The 19,657-nt window shown below is 57.1% G+C and overlaps 1 protein-coding gene across 2 annotated transcripts in view; it reads left to right on the top strand.

Moving 5' to 3' along the window:
- The window catches only part of EPHB2 (EPH receptor B2), a 135,327-nt gene that overhangs the window by 28,250 nt on the left and 87,420 nt on the right, over positions 1–19,657 (top strand). For both annotated transcript variants that reach the window (XM_066981888.1, XM_066981887.1), the window contains exons 2-3: positions 13,376–13,440; positions 17,954–18,638. In XM_066981888.1, coding sequence (XP_066837989.1) covers positions 13,376–13,440; positions 17,954–18,638 — 750 coding nt within the window. The remainder of the gene's footprint in view (positions 1–13,375; positions 13,441–17,953; positions 18,639–19,657) is intronic.

Raw genomic sequence — 19,657 nt, 5'->3', positions numbered from 1 at the left:
AGCCCACCTGAGATGCTGAAGGGAGTCTCACAAGGGAACACGCTCCTTCCCCTCCGAAGGGCTGGGCGAACGCTTCCTTGTGCCCCTCTCCGGAGCTCTGCCAAGCTGCTCTGGATTTGACTCTTAGGTAATGCTTGTGAATACCTGTGCTGATAGCTCCGCTGCTTTTATCCTCAAAGCTTTTTTGGGACAGGGGTCCCATTGCTGCACCCACTTCACAAAGCATCTGAGGCGCAGAGCAAGGAAGCGGAGAGCACCGGGCTGAGCTGCTTGGCTCCTTCCTTTTGGTCTGCAGAGCTCTCACCCCCCGTCCTCTCCCTCCCTGATGCTTCCCATATTGTCCTACTTCCCGGCTGCTCAGCTAATGCCTCAGGCGTCTCTCTGGCGTGCTGCTGCAAGGCCGCTTTGGTTTGACTCGTCTTCATGCCAAGACGTTGGCTGAGTTGTCCTGGCAGCTGCCACGGCTCTTGCAGAGCCGAAGGGTTAGGGCTTGGTGATCAGGTCGTGCCTGGAGGGCCAGGATGGCTCCTGCAGCCATTCACCTGGAGGGCAACCATTGCTTCTCTGCAGGCAGCACCTGAACCACGTGCTTTGGGCTTTCTCCTGGTCTGGGAAGGGCTTTATGAGCAACTGGAGGTCCCCGTATTACTTCACAGACCTCATCCCTGGAGGTCTCCCAGGCTCAGCTCAGCAAAGCCCTTGCGGCCCGGGTCTCGCGTTGGGGATGAAGTTGGACCCACAGCCCAGGCTTCCTTTCCATAAGCCCCGTGGGATGCTATGAAAACTTTCCCAGATCTTGGACTGCTCTGTCCCTGCTTGACGCCTGGCTTCTTTATAGCAAAAGATGTCGAATGAGAGAGGAGCGCTGTTGGTGCTGGGGGCTGCCCTCTCCCCACGGGTCTGCGGGGGATGCGCTGCCCACACCAAGGGGCTCCTTGAGAACAGATAGTTGCCCTGTGCGTCGTGGCGCTGCCAAGAAGCTCCTCCAAACTTGCTCCTGTGGCCCTGACACCGTCCCTCCTGGTTGGGGCAGGGTCACAGCGACCTTGGAGCAGCGTTTAGGGCGGCAGGGAAATCCCGCAGCACAGGAGCTGGGTCCCCCGCTGCCCCCCCCGGGCACAGGCAGTGGGGTGCACCAGGAACTTGGGCCTTCCCTGCATGAGTTCACGCTCGTGTGTCCCTGTGAACTTCCTTCTCCATAGCTCTGATATCGTTTGCTTTTGATGTATTTAAAAATTCCCCTTTCTCTCCTTTACCTCTGCCGACAGTGTACTTTTCATTGATACGTTAACTTCCTCTAGCAACCGTCTGCATTTTATAGCTGCTAATTTACTGCTGCCAACTTCCCCCTTTTTATTTATACAATATGTTTATTTTTACTACATTTTTTTTCTTTTATTCAAAGCCAAGACAATTTTTAACTAAGGACGCCTTCTTTTATAATTGCAGATTTATGAGATTTTGGCCAAGCCTTCTTAAGCTAGCTCTAATTACTCTTCATTGTTTTTGTTTACATTTTCCCCCTAATCAATTTTTGCTAATAATCCCTTTCAGTTTTTGGAAATTGCCCCTTTTACACCTCCGAGCGTGTTTCTTATTGGTGGGTGCAAAAATCTGTTCCCACATATGTGTGATCAGATTATGTTTGCCTGTACCTAGGCAACTGCTCATCTTTGGTTCATTGATCTGCTCATCTTCAGCTGTCAAAATGAGGTCTGCGTTGTGATTGCCCACATTGATTGCGGGTTTTCTGTGTGTGTTGGAAATGAGCCTCTTTAAGCGGTAGCGTCTCCGGGAATATTTCTCAGCGGCAGTGTGAGGCCCCAACGTGTGCTCTCCACCATCCCCGGCGGGGAGGGTCCCTGCCTGCATCGGGCAGAGCTGCTTCGTAGTCCCTTGGCTTCTGCTTTAGGCTGATTTGCAGACTTGCAGAAACCCCCCAGCACGGGCGCTCCCCACTGCCGTGTTGGTCTCCAGACCCCAGATTCGCAGTGCAGCCCTTGCAGGGTATGGCAGCTCTGCTGCAGCACATTCCCCTCCGTGGCTGCTGATGCAAATTGTAGCAGAGGTTTTGGCCCTGGAGGGGATTTTCTGCCCCTTCTAACCCCCACCCCAGCCAGCTGGATTTCCTGGGCCGTTGGGATTTTATACCCAGGGCAGGGGCTGTAGCTGAGCCGGTGCTGGGGCTCTGGGCACCTTCCCTCCCCAGGATGAGGCAGTGCTGTGTCTGGATGCTGCAGGTGGGGTTGGCTTTGCCGCGTGCACTCAGGGAGTGGGAGATAGGGCAGCTGAATATAGTGGCAGGGAAGGTAATGGGGTGTGTAAAGGGGAGGGAAGCCCTTGCAGGACGTGAGCACAGACCCTGGTGCCAGGAGGCTGCTTGGAGCAGGCCAGGCAGAGGCCAGCACGTGGGGGCAGCGGGGACCCAGCCAGGACAGAGAGAGGCCGAGGAGGAGGAAGGAGGCACTGGATGGGGCTGGCAAGGACCTGAGGGTGAGCTCCTCCGGCAGTCCCACAGCTGATCTGCGTGGGAGCTGCGCTTTTCCACCCCGTTCCCAGGCACTCACCTCTCCATCTCGTGGTGTCTCTGGGTGGGCCCAGCACAGAGAGCTCCTAGGGGTTGTCCTGTGTGTGCAGCTTGGTTTTCTGCTGGTGAACGCTGCCCTGGGCATCCTACCTCTGCTCACCAGGAGGGTCCTTGGCGTTTGCCTCCTCGCAGTGCCAGTGGCTGGGTGTCGCCTATGCTGTCCCTCTGATTCAGACACGCTGGACTGAATCATCCTGCTGCTACCTGCTCTTTTCCTGGGCAGGTACAAGATGATGCTCTGCCCGCTCATCCACAGGTGCTGCTGCTGGCCGAGAGCGTCCAGGGAGCTCTGTGCTCCGAGAGAAGCGGCTCAGAGAGAGAAAAGGAGTGCTGGTGGAGTGAGGAAGAGGCTTTTGTAGGGACCTCTGCGTGGGAAGTCCGTCCTCCCCATCCCGTCTGCTCTGCTGTCTCCTGCCCGTGCTGCAGAGGGAGGCCACCTGGATCCCGTGGCGGCTCTGCTGGGCCGGCGGCGCTGGGATGGATGGAGCACATCCCTTCCAGAGCAGGGTCACCACCAGCGCCAGCCTCGTGCCATCCGCTGGCGGGGTGGCCGCCTTGGTTCGACGCGCTGACAAGGGAGGTTAGACGAGTGTGTAATGAATTACCCGTGCATGAAAGAGGAAGCCCTCTCCGTGGTGAGGTATCGAAGATAGGGTTTTCCCCGGGGAGGAAACATTTGCAGCTCACTAAAAATACCCACTGTTAACAGCTGCCGTCTCCATCGCAGCTTTATCGGTGGTGTGGGGCCTGCGGAGATGCGGGGTTCACGTTTCTGGTGTGGCTGTGCGCTAGCCCCCAGGGACACCGAGGGGGCTGCAGAGAGATGCTGCCTTATTCTCTAGCCTCGGGACCTGCTAGAGGGAGCTCAGACCGAGAGCGCTGCGCCAGCCCCTTGGCAGGGATTTTGGGAGCTCCTGCGTCTGTCCTGGGGAGAGGCTCCCCGTGGTTTGGGAGCCCAGCCCGGAGGCCCCTGCTGTCGCAGCCAGCTGGGGGGCACGGCGCACCCCTCTGCAGCTTGGCACAGACGAGCCTGCAGCTGCCCATGTGGTTCCTCTTAAGCTGTTCCCACTTGGGGCTGCCAACCAGAAGCGAATTTACAGCCTGTCAGTAAAAACAGTGAAAAGCAGGAACGCTTGGCTGGCAGGTAGGTGCACGGAGCCAAACATGCGTCGGAGAGCATCCCCGCTCGGCTGCGTACCCTGTGCTTCGGCTGCCTGGGGCTGTGAAAGGGCCCGGGACCCCCTCATCACCCCGGCCTTTGGGCTCAGTGCGGATGGGCCTGGCAGCGCTGGAGGAGCGGGAGCACCCGCAGGCGCCAGCTTTTGGGTGCTCAGGCACAAGTCAGGTGCTGCTGGGTGCTCCTTCTGTGCTGGGGGGCTCTCCAGCCCAGCTGCTGCTGCCAGGATGCGGGGAGAATGGCAGGTTTCTCCTTTCCCCAGGCTGTGTGGTCTCGGGAGCAGCTCCTCCCTGCGACTGGGCTCATCCTGCCTGCTGTAGCCTGGCTGCAGGCGGCCGGTGGGGTCCGTGGGTGCTCAGAGGCAGCTGGATGGGTCCGTGGGTGCTCAGAGCCGGCTGGGCCCTTCAGACAGGGGCTGGCTCTGCTGGGATGGGACCACCGGCGCAGCCCCTCCAGCTCCAGGCAGCAGCACTGCAAGGAGAGGATTGCCGTGGGCACCCCCTGACATCGTTTGGCAGGGTCTGGTCGGGGAAGAAGCTAACCAGGCTGATGTGCTGGCACTGCCAGGCTTGCTCGGAGGCACCAGGGTCTAGGCCTGGTCTTCAGCTCTCACTCACCGGGCCCTGGTCTTGTTTCCCCACTTTCCCCACCCCTGGTGGGCCTGTGCTCGGTGTGGCCCTGCCTTTACAAGCCAGGCACGGGGCTGCGCAGCGCAGCTGCGTGTCGCTGTGTGCTGGTGGGGCTCTCGCTGGAGCTTTGGCTGTCTTTGGAGATAATATCTTTTCCCCTGTAAATGTTATTACCCTGTATATGTTCGGGTGGGGGGAGGAGGGGTGACCATCTGTGTTTTCCAATAAAAGCAAATTAAAATTGAAGCCCATTAAGGACAGCTCAATTGGGATGCTGAGCAGGGCTCCGGAGCCTGCTGGGAAGGAGTTGCTTCCAGCCTGCACCACCTTTTGTCATCCTGCGTGGGTGACAAAGCCTCGTTTAGTGCCAGGGGTGCTGGGAGGTGGGATGGGGATCACCGCACGCACCTGAGCTGTGCACTCTCCCCACTCTGGGTAGGGCGGTCGGGGCACTGCCCCACGGGGACGAGGAGCCAGAGCTATCCAAAACCCATGCCCTGTGCTCATGTTGCTCCTCCTGGTCCTGTCAACACTCGTTGAATCAGATGATGAACGAGGTTAGCGAGGAAAAGGGACGGATGTCGTGTAAAAGCCCAGCATGTGCTGCTTAACTGGTGATACTCCTCAGTCTCTGGGCTTTCTGCTGCATCCCAGACGTCCTAAGGTCCCCTCAGCCCTGTGCCCAGGCACAAATGCTTGTCTGGGACAGAGGATCCTACGGGGCCTGGGTGTCGAGGAGGGGCTATGCGCTGGGGGCCTGGATGGTGTAGCCCTCCACTCGCATAGAAACTTGTGCCAGTTGGCCCTGGGGCATGACATTCAGGATGTTCAAGGAGATGTTCAAGGCCCGTCGGGACGCCTACCTGGGCAACGTGCTCTAGGGAACCTGCTTTGGCCGGGGGAATGGACCCGGTGATCTCTGGAGGTCTCTTCCAACCCCTACAGTTCTGTGATGACGGTAGGAGCAGGTTATGATGTTGTAAAGCTGTTGTAAGGTGGTGGAGGCTGCCGGCTCCTCTAGGGCCGAAACACCTGCAGGAGCAGCTCACGGGCACCGGGCCTCCAGCCCCAAAGCTCTGCGGCTGCTGGTGAGGAAGAGGAGCCTGGGGCTGCCACGGGGACATGGCCAGGCTGTGTCCTGCCCGGAGGGGTCTCGGTGTCTGCTGGGCCCATCCTGGCAGGGCGGATAAAGCTGGATGCGGGCAAGGATGAGGCTTTTTTCACCCCTGGGACTCCCTCCCGCAAGGTGTCCTGCAGACAATGGGGTTTGTGTGACTGCGGAGACTGAGTCGTTAGCGCTGACAGTAGCAATGGCTGTTAAATGTCTGCATCTGTGTCTTCTCTGTGTGGCTACTGCATTCCCGGGAGCAGCAGGAGGGCCCCTGCTCGCTGGCATTTAGCATCTGCATTGTCTCTGCTCGGCAGCCTGCCCTCGGCTGAACTCAGACCACCTACAAACCCCGGCTCCTCTTGGGGCAGGCGCTGCCAGCCGGGGCTGCGTTCCCTGGTGCTGCTGGAGCAGCTTTCTGGGGTCCCCGGTGGGGTTATCAGGTTTCTGCTGACCTCTGGGGCAGCCGGTGTCGGGGAAACGGAGTGGCCGGGGATGCATGTGCAGTGATGGCCCCGGGGCAGTGGCAGCCAGGCCAAGCGTGATCCTTTCTTGCCAGCCTAACCTGAATCTTCAACAGAGTCCCAAGCCTAAAAGACCACAAAATTGGAATTCTTTGCGGAGCCCCAGCCCCTCTCAGTCCTCCTAGGGGCTGGGGCCAGACTGTTTCCCCTCCTGTAAGGTGGACGGGGCGGGCAGCCCGCTCTGCCTGGCAGCGTTACTGTGTGTGGACGGGCTGATGGCCAGCTGGGTGGCCAGAAAGGAAGACACGTGCTTGGGTGACTTGCAAGACCTAGAGCTGGACTTGACCCCCCTCTTAGAAGGGGGGCTTCGTGCTGGTTTTAAGTGTTCCGGCAGCGCCTGTGGTGGCCGATGGCTTCCAAACCAGGAGGAGCAGGGCTGAGTTCACGGGCGCTGCTGCAGTCTCTGAAGGAGCCCCTTGCAGGCACTTTTCAGCCTCCTGCGTGGGGCTGAAGAGTTGGCTGCGTCCCTGCTTCGACGCTGGGGAAGGAGCACAAACGTTCAGCGAGCGGGACGGGAGGCAGGGCCCTCATCTCCTGCGCCTCCGTGCCCTCTCCTCCCTGGGGTGACGTCCTACCGAGGGTGGCACCGGAGTGCTCCTGGTGTGCGCCGTGGGGCAGGTGAGCTGCCTGATGCTTTAGCACCGGGTAAAACGTCGGCCGCAGCTTTGGCTGCCTGAGGCTCGAGCTCCAGTTCTCCGAGCTGAGGTTTTTGCCCTTCCTCCAGTACCAGAGGGACGCAGAGGGAGTTTGCCGCGGGGCTCCTGGGTTGCGGTGTGACCTTTCCCTTGCCAGAGCTGTATGATATCTCTGGGGTCGGCCCTCCCCCTTCTTGCCTTGTTAGCCCCGAGGAGACTGGATGTGCTCTGGAAGGTGGAGATGCTGGACGATGCCTCTGTTTGTAGGTCTCGGTCTGTCTGGACCCTGTTTTCCAGGTGAAGGGGTTGAACAACTGGGTACCTGTCTCTGCCTGGGTTCTCGCAGTGCCGGGACTGCCGGCACAGACTGCTCCTGCAGCACGGGGCGGCTGCCCCCGGGGTGGCCTTGGGGGCTTGGGGCTTTGGGCAGGATGCGGGCAGTTCCCATCCCAGCTCAGCCGTTGCTTCTCCTCGCTCCCTATCAATCACTCTCCCTCTTGGAGTTTAAGTGGATCCCTGAGTGAAGTATCCAAAATATCCTGTAGCCGCCGGCTCACAATGCAGCGTGCTGTTACCGCGCCAGCGGGTCGGCCGGGGGGGGATTGGGTTTCAGTTTGTTCCGCTGGCCACTGGCCAGGCAAAGCAAAGCTCGGTGCTGCAGGGAAAGGCCACTGGGTTTGCTCAGCCCCTCTTAGCTCTTGCTGGCAAAAATATTATAATAAGGCTCCAGTAAAGCACGGGAGGCAGAGAGGAGCCTTTCAACTGCTGGAAGGATAAATAGATCTGCAGCGAGGGCTCCGTGGGGCGGGGGACAGACGGGTTTCTCATTAACCGCCCCTCCTGCGTGGGGATGTGGTGGCTGCACCTGAGGCCAGGCTGGAAACGCCGTTTCACGAGCACGTGTGCCCGTGCAGAGCAGTTTGATGTTTTGCTGGGCTCCAGCACGGAGTCTCGTTCAGCGCCAGGGTCTTCCCTTCCTTCAGCGTCACTCCAGCATGGATTAATCTGACGAGGTGCGTTAGCTGGGCGTCCAGGCCCGCTTCTGGGAGATGGTGGTGATGTGCAGTCTAAGCTGTGTCTGCCCTGGCTGACTCGGGATGACTTTGCTCCCAGCACCTTTGCTCCACCAGTGAGGTCTGGGTAACTTCTTGCCTGCCTTTGCACATCCAGCCTCGGCCACAATCACTGCGATTCTGGGTCAGCCTAGAAGCTTGTACCCTGCATTAATATTGTACAAGGATTAAAATACTGGCGAGTGCCCTACTCTCAGAGAAGAGCTGACATGAGAAGTGAAAGGTGAAGGGAAAAAGCTGTGGGTGGAAAAATGAGGGTGTAGGCTTCAGCTATCTGTGGGGCTATTTATTTGTCCAGCTGTTTCTTTATCTGGATGAGTTTGGAGCCTGCGAATGTCAGGGATTTGCCAGGACTTCTGAGAAACCCAGGTCCAGATGTTCTAAATTGGTCTGAATTGGCAAAACTCCATGGAAGTTATTTTTCCGGACATGGAGAAGTGTGTCTGCAGTGCGCGCAGATCCCCTGCTAATCCCTTGCCCCTCCAGCCTCTCTGCCACCGTCTCCTGGTCCTGTCACTCTCCGTCCCCAGCCCTGGGCATCCCGTGGTGGAGGCCCCAGCCCCAGCCAGCACCCACCGTGATCCTTGTCCTCTCCTCCCAGCTCCCGGGTCTCAGTCCTGACCTGTCCAGATGGGCCGAGCCGGTGCGGCTGAGACCCCCACACTGGTTTCACCTGTGGCTGAGCACCAAGGAGGTCACGCAGAAATGTAGGAGCCCCTCTCCCAGGTGACCGCTGTGAGCGTGGAGGCCGTGGCGTGGCGGCAGTGATGTATTTTTGCATGCAAAGTGCTCGAGCTGGGATCCAGCGTGGGGCAGAGGCCGCAGACCCTGACGTGCTCTTGTAGCAAGCAGCAGTGCCTCCCCTGGCAGGCCGTGACAGCAGCGGGCCCCGGCGCTGGCAGAAAGTTGCTTATTGAAAGCATCTTCAAAGTGAAAAGGACAGGCACTTATCTCCTAACCGTCCCGTGGGGAGCAGTGCGGTTTCTGGTGGGAAGCAGGCCAGAGTTGCGTCTGCTAGTTTCGAGCAGCTGCAGGTTTATTTATAATGCTGTGGGTAGCATGTGAATCTGCAGATAAACACGCGGGAGGGAATAACACAAACAACAATATTGAGAAAATACTGCTCCGGCAAGAGCGTTTCACGGAGCCGCAGCTATCGCCAGCCACCAGAGATGGGCCAGGGGCCAGACACCCACCCGTGCTGCTCCTGGGGGCATTTTGCTCCGCGTCGTCACTGTCGCTGCTGGAGGGTCGCTCTGTGCAGGATGCTGGGGGTCCCGGGGTGCCTGGGCCTGCTGCTGCACCTTCCTGCAAGCAGCCCCCTGCTTTTGGGTGGCATCCGAGCTGCCAAACCAGGAGGATGGCGTTGTGGAAGTGTCGGCTGTGGCAGCGAGCAAAGCTGCTAAATCTGCTGGCCGAAGCAGGCGACTTCTCCCCTCCACGCTTTGCAGGGCACTAGCGATTGGTTTTGGGACTGCCCGTCCAGAAATTGGTCCCTCTCTGTAGTCTGCAGGATGCTGGTGCGGGAGCTGGTCCTGCTGGGTGGCTGGAGCAGGGTCTATAGGGTATATAGGGACAGCCTGTAGGATCAGAAGGGCTGCTGGGTTGCCTTGTCAACCCACCGTGGGTCACAATCGGTGCAAGGGGCTGAGCACGCCGAGGGCTGAGCCCCGCTGGGACTGCTGCGTGTGGAGGACTTGCTTCTGGAGGATGGTAGGCTCCTGTTCCTTGGGGCTTATCACGCCTCGTGGGAGTCTTTCACCTGCAGCAGGCCCGTGCACAGCTGACATCTCGGGACCTGGAGGTGAGTCACCGATCCGCTCAGAGACGTCTGCGGTGCAGACATGAGCACCTCCTAGGTTATCACACCTTGATGGGCCAGAAGGAACCGCGGTGGCCTCCTGCCCAGCTCCTGCTCCCGCAGCACGTGCTTGCCCAGATTCTGGCTCACCCCGGACGGGGAAGGATCCAAATGGTACAAGGGCTGCATCTCTCGATGATTGGCCTTCAGAGGTGGATACCTTCCCTGCTAGAGCAGAACCTTGTTTTCCATCTGCTTTACTGGGCTCAGCTCCCAGGCAAAGCGGTAGCTGCAATTTCCCTTGTGGGCTAAGGAGCTCCGTGTGCTGCTGCTTTCTTCCAGCGTAGGTCCTTACGGACCACAGTCACCTTCCAAACTCCTCTTTGGCGGTCTCCCACAGAGCTGCAACGACAGAATCTCACCTAGCTGAAGGAGAAGTAAGCCCTGGCAGCACCACAGCCTTTTTCTTGAGCAGCTGAGCTGGGCAGCAAGGCCTCATCTCACCACGTTAAACCTTCCTGGTCTATTGATCGCTAGCTCACGCTCAGTGCCAGCGTTTTCGGGATGAGATGGCAGAGCATGGCTTGGCCGCATCTTCCCAGGGCCTTTGTCCCCCCACATCAGCTTCTTGCCATGGAGATCTGAAGTGCTCTGAGTCTGGGAGAGAGGCAGAGGGAAGGCACTGCAGATGGGGAACGCGCTGGGATATTGGGCATTGCTCCTGATTTAGTTTGCTGGAGAAAAGAATTAACGTGCTTCTCTCGCCTAGAAATAAGCAACTTCTGAAGGATGAGACAGTGAGCTTCCCTGGAGGGTTGTATGGCCTCTCCGAGCTCAGGGGGGGGGTGTGAGGAGCTTTGGTCCAGGTATACAGGTAAGATAACTTGGCGGCAGGCCGTTGTTAGCGTGTTTTGAGGTCAACCAGCAATGGATGGCGGATCAAGCCCACCACCACCCTTGAAATCCAGCCTGGCTTCACATGCACATTTGCAGTCAGTGCAGCTAACGAGGTTTGCTCTCATTTGTGGGGACCAGTTATTCGCAATTTTACGGAATTCAGGCAACTACTGCCAAATGCTGACATGTCAACTGATCTCATAATGCTTTCTGGACATTAGCCAGGGCGACAATTTGCTAGAAGAGATGTGTAAAAAGGGGCACAAAGAGATGTTACAGCTGTGCGCAATAGGGACCGCGGTCCTGGGGTCCACCCTAAATGAAGAAGGTTGATAAAGAGAAGCCCCAAAGAAAAGGAGCTGTGTTAGAGTGAAAGAATAAGGATGCTCAGTTAATCTAGTTATCTTCACGAAGGCTGAGAGGTGATTCATTTGGCACTGGTAAGCAGCACAAGAGGGAAAGGAGGTTTTGGGTAACAGAGTCTTTGTGAAAGTAAAAGGAAATCTAATAACTGGCAGCGTAAGTTCAGACTAAAAGTAATGGAAGATAAATTATTTTTTTTTAGGAGTAGGTAATTGACCTTTGGAAAAACCTGCTGGAAACCTGCAGTTTTCTACTCCTTGTTAGCTTGTGTTGGACGTGGTGCCTGGGGACATGGTTTAGTGGGTGCCACTGGTGGTAGGAGGATGGTTGGACCAGGTGATCTTGAAGGTCTTTCCCAACCTTAATGATTCTATGAAGATGAATGTCCTTGGGCCAGCTTGGGTAGATGCATGTCTCAGAGGAGATGGGAAACTCTTCAGCTGTGGGTTAGGGGCAAGGGCGAGGGCTCTGGGCAATGCTCTGCGTTAATGTGCTGGGCACATTGCCACTGCACCAAGTTTTCGTAAAAGAAAAGGCTTTTAAAAATGCAAATTATTTCAAAATACTGTTTTTATTTGGGGAATTACTTATACTGTTTTAGAGTGTATCTTCTTTTATGACAGTCACTGCTATTAATATGTTTACTACGTATCATTGTCATTGATAGCTAAAATAAATTAACAAATACAGTTTTTTATTTTTATTTTTTTAAGTAATGCAGATTCTAGCTAGCACTGGGCAAAAAATGTTGTTTTCCTTCTAGATCAAAGTGCCACTGGTGTTTTAATGAAAAAGCCAGATACTTTGATAAAATAAACACTATTATTAAACTATGTAAACAAATACTCAGTTTAAAAAGAAATTTCATAAATCTGAATGACAACATTTCTGCGCTAGCTATTTTCCAGAACTTTTCTTACTGGGAAAATTTGAAAAGGACTATTTTTGCTTTCTACTTTTGGAATAAAACCAAATTTTGAAATGCTGGTTTCCTGTGAACTGGAAACCGCTGGCTCTAACCAGGAGTAACGAACAACCCACAGCCTGAAAATGATTTACTGCTAGAAGTAGGTGCAAGTAGCATATCTATGCTGAGGCACTTTTTAGCTCACTTATGGGAAAAGAGAATTTCCGTGGACTGCTCAGCAGGCTGAATAACAACCATTTTGCCATTTCTGCATCCAGGTTTGTCTGTTCAGATGACGGATCTTGCACAAGGCTGGTCTTTTCTTCCTTTGTGTTCAGTGAAAGTGGAAAAGGTGGAGATGCTTTTTGGGAATTTGTGGCAGGATGCTCGTGGTTTTTGGTGGCCAGGAGCAGCAGCAGGACACGGTTGCAGCCAAGAACTCTCCATCCCCCCCTTCTGCTGGGGGAACTGGCACCATCTCTTGGGTCTGTAGGCTGGTGGCTGGAGATCCCTACTAAATAGGGGCTGTCCCCTTGGAGCGCTCTCAGGGAGCAAGCCGTGGCAGGGTGGGTGTACACCTGGCACATAACGTGCTTTTTCTTGAGAGCTGGAGAGCCCTAAAAATTCAGCGTTTCCTTGCCTGTTCCACAGTAATTGGGAGGGCAGGGGAAGGGAAGCTACAGGCTGTATTTCGGGTTTGCGTCGATTGTGCATGCGATGGATGCTTTCCAGCATCCGTGCAAATGTAGTTGGCATCCCGAGCACGTGCGCTCAAATCAAGCGCTGGTTCATGTTCTCCATGCAGAGCAGAGAGATAGGGTTTCTTCTGTGGCCATCACCTGGGACTTAGCCACAGAATCATTGTCTTGTACAGTCTCTCCTGCAAGCTTTACGCTTTCCCCTGGCTGGGGAACATTTCCCCACTTTACCCAAAGTACTGGCAGGGCATAACCCAAGCATCCCTTCTCTTGCCATCAGCCTGGTGTAGTTATGCCAGCCAATAGCTATTTAGGATAAAAAAAAAAAAACATGAGTGCAAGAGATAGGACGAGTTTTAGGGAGGACAAGGAGCGTTGTCCAGAAAGTTCACTGCCTACGTGGCTTAGGAAGCCATCCTCTGCCTCTGTTCAGTGCTGATCAGCTGTAGCAGCATCTGCCCAAATTGCCTGGAAAACCAGCTTTAATATTGACTTAATTTTTAAGTACGGCAAGTCCTTGAAGTGCTGTTCCTTCCTGTCGGCTACTACATGGCCAAGGATTCTGCCTGCCATGCACAGTGCTGAGAAAAAAACGTCTCACTTTTGCAAACGGGAATGAAAGGTGATGGAGAGAACCTGTCCAGGCCAGGGCTCCTCCTCGGCCACTACTGCAGAGCTGCTCCCAGGCTGTGATTTTGGATTTTGAGGAGGAAACTCCAGCTGGACACTGGAGGGAACGAGGGAGCCGGGTCCCTGCAGAGCAGGGAGACGCAGTGCTCCGGTCTCTGCTGCCTGCTCACTGCCTGCACCTACCTGGGCACGGGCAGAGGGGGAAAAAACAATGGTAGGGCTAGAGCAGGGGGATGGAGGGAGGGCGAGGAGCAAGACCTGGAAGACCTCCTTTCCTCCTCCTGCTCCTTTACTGTCCTCAAGCCCCAGACCGACACTGACTCCTCGTTTCTCCTTCCTCCTGCAGAGACGCTGATGGACTCCACAACGGCCACAGCAGAGCTGGGCTGGACGGTGCATCCTCCCTCGGGGGTAAGTCATCCTCCTGCTGTACGGGAGCTGCGTGCCAGGTCTGTGGTCTCTGGGCCGCAGGTGAACGTTGGTGGGGTTGCTCAGTGAAAGGCACCTGCTGAAGTGCTTTGGCCAAATGAAAAGTTGTGATGGGAAGAGTATAAAAAATGAAGACAATTTCTGCTTCTGGTAGTTTTCTAGGAGGCGACACTTCCCCAAACTATCCCATGTTCAAGAAGGGCAGTTCTCACCTTACAGCATCAGGCTCACGTGATGTTGGGGGACTTACACTCGCTGTGAAGCTGCCCTGTAGTCGGTTAAAGATGAGGGAGAAGGAGGAATGAAATGCGAAGGCCACCATCATTTGTCCCCAGAATCTCACTTGTTATCTCATTGCTCATCACCTGCTGCAGAAAAGGATCAGGGCATTGGCCTGAGAGGTTGCACACTTAGCAGCTGTCTGAAAATAAAGTCCTGAAATGAAAATGCAAAGTGCATGTCTGCAATATGGCCCTGGGATAACGTGGACCCAGACAAGGCTGTTAAGAACACCCAGCAACTCACGGCAGGACCTTTGCTAGCTCATTGTTGATCCTCTCCACTTTCCTGGCACCACGAGTCCCCTGGGCCCCATCCCAAGGCCACCCAGATCAAGCTCCTTCAAACCAGAGCCTGGCCAAGGCAGCGTGTCTCTGCACACACGGAAGAGGCCCCGGCCACCTCTGTCTCTCACCGGGTTTGTGTGGGGCGCTGAGATGCTTGGAGCATCCCTCCCCTCTCTGCCCGCGGTGGCTGGGAGCAGCTCGGGGCCGTGGTGCCCGACACCCCCTGGCTGCCACCAGCCGGCGCGGGGGCGAAGGTGAGGCTGGCAAGGGACTCTCATAGCACCCCGAGCCAAGCTGTGCCCCCCGATGCAGTGTCGTGCTCGCCCTTGGGTCTGCCAGCTGAAGCCCCCGGAGACAATTCCCTGCCCCACGCACAGCGGTGAAGGCTCGGCACCCATCCTGCCCTGCACCTAGCCCCGGCCGGGGCCAGATGAAGACATTCCTTTGGGCCTCACCCCGGGGCTGACAGCAAGCCCGCTCCCTGAGCCAGCTTGGCAGAAGAAAAGAAGCGGATGAGAAAAGCCTCTGTCGAGGAGATTAAACCCTGCGAGAGCGGCCTCCTCGGTCTGCCTGGCCGACCCGCGGTGCCGGGGCGCAGGGGCTGCCGGCACCGGTCCCCCATCACCATGATAAAGCCCCGCACCCGCCTGCCAGCCCGACCGCCCCACCAGCTCCAGCCCGGCCGCCGAGGGGAGATGACGGGCACACAATGGGCCGGAGCAGAGGTCAAGTCTTTTTCTCTCCTCGCCCAGCCTTTCTTGTTTGCGGTTTTTCCATATGTAAAGCACGCCTTGCTTCCAGCTCGCCAGCCCCGCGGTAATGAGGCCTGGGCCTGCTGGAAGCCGTCTCTCCGTATTATTGTGCTGCCTTCTTCTTTTGAGTTCCCGGCATGTTAATTAGAGAGCGAGGAGAAAGGGAGAAGCTTCTAATTAAGCGATGAGGGGCTGATGCACAGGGGTGACTTTCTCTCCCAGCTGGGAGAAGGGAGCTCGGGAGCGGGGCGTTGCAGGATCGGCTCGGCCAGCGGTGCCGGCGGCCCCACGCAGCCCCTGCTCGCCGTGCTGGGCACCCTGAGCTGGCCCTGGGCATCCTGCTCGGTCCCTCATCCCTTCTGGGAACCACTTAGGAAGAAGCCTGTCTGGGAAGCCCAGCACGGTGCTGGTGCTGCTGGTGGGGTCGCCTCCTGTCCCCATGGATGACGCAGCTTCAGCAAGATTGGGTGCAACCAGGGTCACCTGGAAGAAGCCCCCGATTGCTGCTCTGTTTAGTGTTTTATTTCTAAGCTAAAAGCCCAAATAGGTGTTTTTTTTTTCTTTTTTTTCCCTTGCTGTGGAGCTCCTGTGCTGTTCACAGCTCTCCCTTTGCCCTGCCTCCACCATCCACCGTGAGCCTCAGGCTGCAGAGACTCCTTCCATCACCTGCTCCTCCTGCCTCGTGGTGCTGAGCTCTTCGGGCTGTGTCCTGAGCCCTCCCTGGGGCCATGCAGGAAAGGGTGAGGGACAGGTCAGGTACTGGGCATCCCTGTGTCCTGGTGGCTGACATGCTGGTTTGGAGTGGTCCAGGCAAGGGAGAGCCGAGACAGAGGCAGGGCAGGGGAGGTAATTGTTTTCTTATGCCTTGTCCTTGGTTCTTTCACCCCTTCACCAGCAGCGCCCTAAAAAGCAGAGAGATCCTGCATTTTTCCACTAGCATGCCAAATTTGTTTCTGGAAAACAAAGCAAAGGCTCCCCCTGCATTTTGAGAGGATGCTCTCCTCCCCTCCCTCCCCACAACGGGAGCAGATTTGCAGCCATGGCCAATCAGCAATGGTTGGAGCTGTTTAGGGATCTTCCCTGACAGCCTTCTGTTCAGCTGTTAGCCTTGATGTGCAAAAACCAATCTGTCTCTCATCTTGGGAGCCTCTCTCTGCAGTCCTGAGTGCCCTTGTGAAGCTGTTTGCTGGCCACAGGGCGGGGATATGGGGACGCCTCTGCTCCCGCAGGGGTTTTGCCGCAGCCCTTGGTGCTGGCACAGGTGCTGGATCTGAGCACCGGGAGCATCGGCTCGGTGCTGCTGTCCTGCCCTGGGTGCTGCAGGGCTGTGCCATGCGCGGTGAATTTCTTGTGCGTGGGAAACAGCTCGCTTTCCACTTGAGCAGGTTTATGGACAAGTTCACGGAGAACTGCTCCAGCTGGCTGGGGGTTTGTCACTCAAGCTGGACCCCAGTCCCTACGGTCGGCATCGGCAGGGGTCAGCTCTGCCCTGTCCAGCCTGCAGGGTGCTCTGGGTGGTGCAGCTCTGGCCTGGTGCAGAATGAGCTTGTCCGGCTGGTCTCTGATTCCTTTGCTGTATAGTCTGGTGATTCCCATCCACGGAGACCACCCTAAGATTTCCCAGACCTCTCTCCTGTCCCCATTGGAAGCTGAGGTGGAGGGAGGCACAAAGGGCCAAGGGGCAGGGGAATCCCATTTGCTTGCTCTCCTCTGGCTCCGTTGATGGTTGGGCCCTTGCTCACCCTTGCTGCCATGGAGCCTTGCCAAACCCAGGACAGAAAGGGATTTTCCTCCTCCCTTCTCCTTCCCTGGGTCACCTCTCTGGTGCAATCTGCCCAGGGTGTTCAGCAGCATGGTTTGGTGGGGGTCCTCAGTACAGGAATCCTGATGGATCCCAGCGGGTAAATCCCATCTCTGACCTGCTCTGAAGTGTCTCCCCGTCCTACAAAGGATGGAGACAGCAACAAGCCCTGAAGGACTGGACAAAAGGGCAGAGATCTGGACATGGCCAGCCAGGAGTGGGTGCAGGTAAGGGTGGTGGTGTAGCTGCCCTGAGCTCTGCAGAGACCCCTCCAGAGCTGGCAGAGCTGGTTGCTGCTGTTAAGTCAGCTGGGAGGAGCTGGGCTGACCTTCCCGTGGGGAAACCCAAGATTGTTTGCAGGGAAAATACACTGACTCTGAGCTGTCTTCCTGGGAAGGATGCTACTGCAGCGCCACCAGCCATGGGACATGCCCCAGGCCCACTTTTAAGGCAGCGGACACTCCGGCTTGGGGCTGGCTCCTGTGTCACACATCTGGGAGGGACACCAAAAAAAGTCGGTCCTTGTAGGATGAGGGCTACCAGAGGGATCAAGCCCAGCGCGTCCCCCTTTCTGGATACGTGGCGAGGTCAGGCAGGCTCCCATAAACCTTCCCCCCGGGCTGCTGGCCAGCCGTGTGCGTCTCTTACTGCACGTCCTGAAGCGTGGGCTTGGTTGAGGAGGCAGGGTGGGATCCCACGAACGGTGACAGCACTGGAGGGGGCCGTGAGCTGCCCTTCCCAGACCCTGTCCCTGGGGGATGCTGCCTGCACCTTGCGCCGGTGCTTCAGCTGCAGCCTCCAGGAGGTTTTGCAGTCACGTTGTGAACTCCTGAGAAAGCAGAGCCTGTCTGCCACGTTTGTAACCGTAGCGGCACCGGGGGGAATACATCTGCTAAAGGCATCGTGTTACTTTGCCGTGAGGCTCTGCAGTTGTGAGGCCTCTGCGGCGCTGCGCAGCCGCTTGGTGGGAGCCCCTGCTAAAGCCATTACTGCTGCAGACAAAGTGCACGGCCCCTCCGTGCCCCGACGCGCCCAGGCCACGTGCGGGGACGTTTTACCCTAAATCTGGGCATCGAGCACGGCGCTGGGCAGAGAGCTGCTGGCAGCCACCAGCGCCCAAGGTGGGTCAGGATGGAGAGACGCAGGGGTGGGTGCTGGCGCCGTGACCGTGCCTGGGCAAGGAGGCGTTGGGTGCTGGTGGGGCTGAGCACCTGCAACGTGCTGGCGTGGGCATGGTGTGGCACAGCTCGTACGGGGACAGTGTGCCCGCTCAGCGTGCAAGGGGACTGGGAAGAGGCAAAGCAGGCGGGAACCCCATTTAATGCCATGACCGTCGGTTCCGTGCAGCCCACTGACTTTCTTTGTCCTGTCCGCAGTGGGAAGAGGTGAGCGGGTACGACGAGAACATGAACACGATCCGCACCTACCAGGTGTGCAACGTCTTTGAATCCAGCCAGAACAACTGGCTCCGGACCAAGTATATCCGGAGGCGAGGAGCACACCGCATCCACGTGGAGATGAAATTTTCCGTCCGGGACTGCAGCAGCATCCCTAACGTCCCAGGCTCCTGTAAGGAGACTTTTAATCTCTACTATTATGAATCAGACATTGACTCTGCCACCAAGACTTTTCCCAACTGGATGGAAAACCCTTGGATGAAGGTAGATACAATTGCTGCCGACGAGAGCTTCTCGCAGGTGGACTTAGGTGGGCGGGTGATGAAGATAAACACCGAGGTGCGCAGTTTTGGGCCCGTCTCCAAAAACGGTTTCTACCTGGCCTTCCAGGACTACGGAGGCTGCATGTCTTTGATCGCAGTCCGTGTCTTCTACCGCAAGTGTCCCCGTGTGATCCAGAATGGGGCTGTCTTCCAAGAAACTCTTTCAGGAGCGGAGAGCACCTCCCTGGTGGCGGCTCGGGGGACGTGCATCACCAACGCGGAGGAGGTGGATGTGCCCATCAAGCTGTACTGCAACGGGGACGGCGAGTGGCTGGTGCCCATCGGCCGCTGCATGTGCAGGGCAGGCTACGAGTCGGTGGAAAACGGGACCGTCTGCAGAGGTAACCGCTGTTCTGTTCTTGCTTCAGGTGCTCGTCTTGCCGCCGCGGTGGGCTGTGTTTAAGTTGGTGCTTGGGATTTGCAGCTGTGGTCTGCAGGGAGCAGGGCTCATCCGTCCCTTGCAGAAGCTCTGCCTTACCTCCGGGTCCTCTGAGCCTCCGAGTCCAGGGGTGCCGTCAAGTCCGTGGCGCCTTTTGTGCTCCCCAGGCCTTGGAGAGATGTGTGTTCAGCTATGGCACGTGGCACTGAGCTGTGCCTCTGGTCTGCAGCCCCCTTCCCAAAATTCTGGGGCTAGAATGGAAGAGGGAGCAAGAGGAGGGTCTAGAAGAGAGGGAGGTTCCTCCCCGGTTGCACAGAAACAGGTACGGGGCCTCGCAGGAGGAACTGGTTTAGTTTCAGTTTACATCCTGTGGCTCAGTGTGGGCTGAACCGCTCCAGGGGTAAAGGGAGCGGGGCTCCAGGCGCCCAAACATCCTGCAGTGTGAAGGACCCAGTTGTGTGCAGCATTCTGCTGGTGAGGTGCGTACGGCCTAGGATTGGATGCGTTCGTGGGGTGCTCGTGGCCAGGCTCATTTCTGCAGACTGAACATCGCTGAATCCAGCCCCTGAGCTCCCTCCGTAGCCAGAGGTTCCTGCCTGAAGGTAGATGTCCAAGCAGACCCTGGGAGCGCCTGCTTCTCCCGTGTGGCTCAGCCGCATCCCACGGTGCCAGTCCTACAGGCGCAGAGAGCCCCAGGCAGGTGCGATGGGGCTGCTCAGGGCTGGGTCGGAGAAGAAACACCCCTCACAGTCCCAGCCACTGCTTCCTGCACTCAAGCCTGCTGGCAGCTTATCTGTCCCCTGTCTCAATGATTATCTCCGTAGGGGTAGGGATCGGTGTGATCCTTTCCCCACTTTCTCCACCACCTTTTCTGCACCTCCTAGGAAGGGGTGCAGGACACCCACCTTGCCTTTCTAAGTGGAGGGCTCTGCTTTGATGGAAACTGGGTCATGTGCACCAAGGATGGGTGAGGAGAGAGTA

The sequence above is a fragment of the Anser cygnoides genome, chromosome 23 (assembly GCF_040182565.1).
Source record: "Anser cygnoides isolate HZ-2024a breed goose chromosome 23, Taihu_goose_T2T_genome, whole genome shotgun sequence".
Lineage (NCBI taxonomy): Eukaryota > Metazoa > Chordata > Aves > Anseriformes > Anatidae > Anser > Anser cygnoides.
The sequence above is the reverse complement of the archived record's forward strand: the minus strand, read 5'-3'. Positions and strand labels throughout refer to the sequence as shown.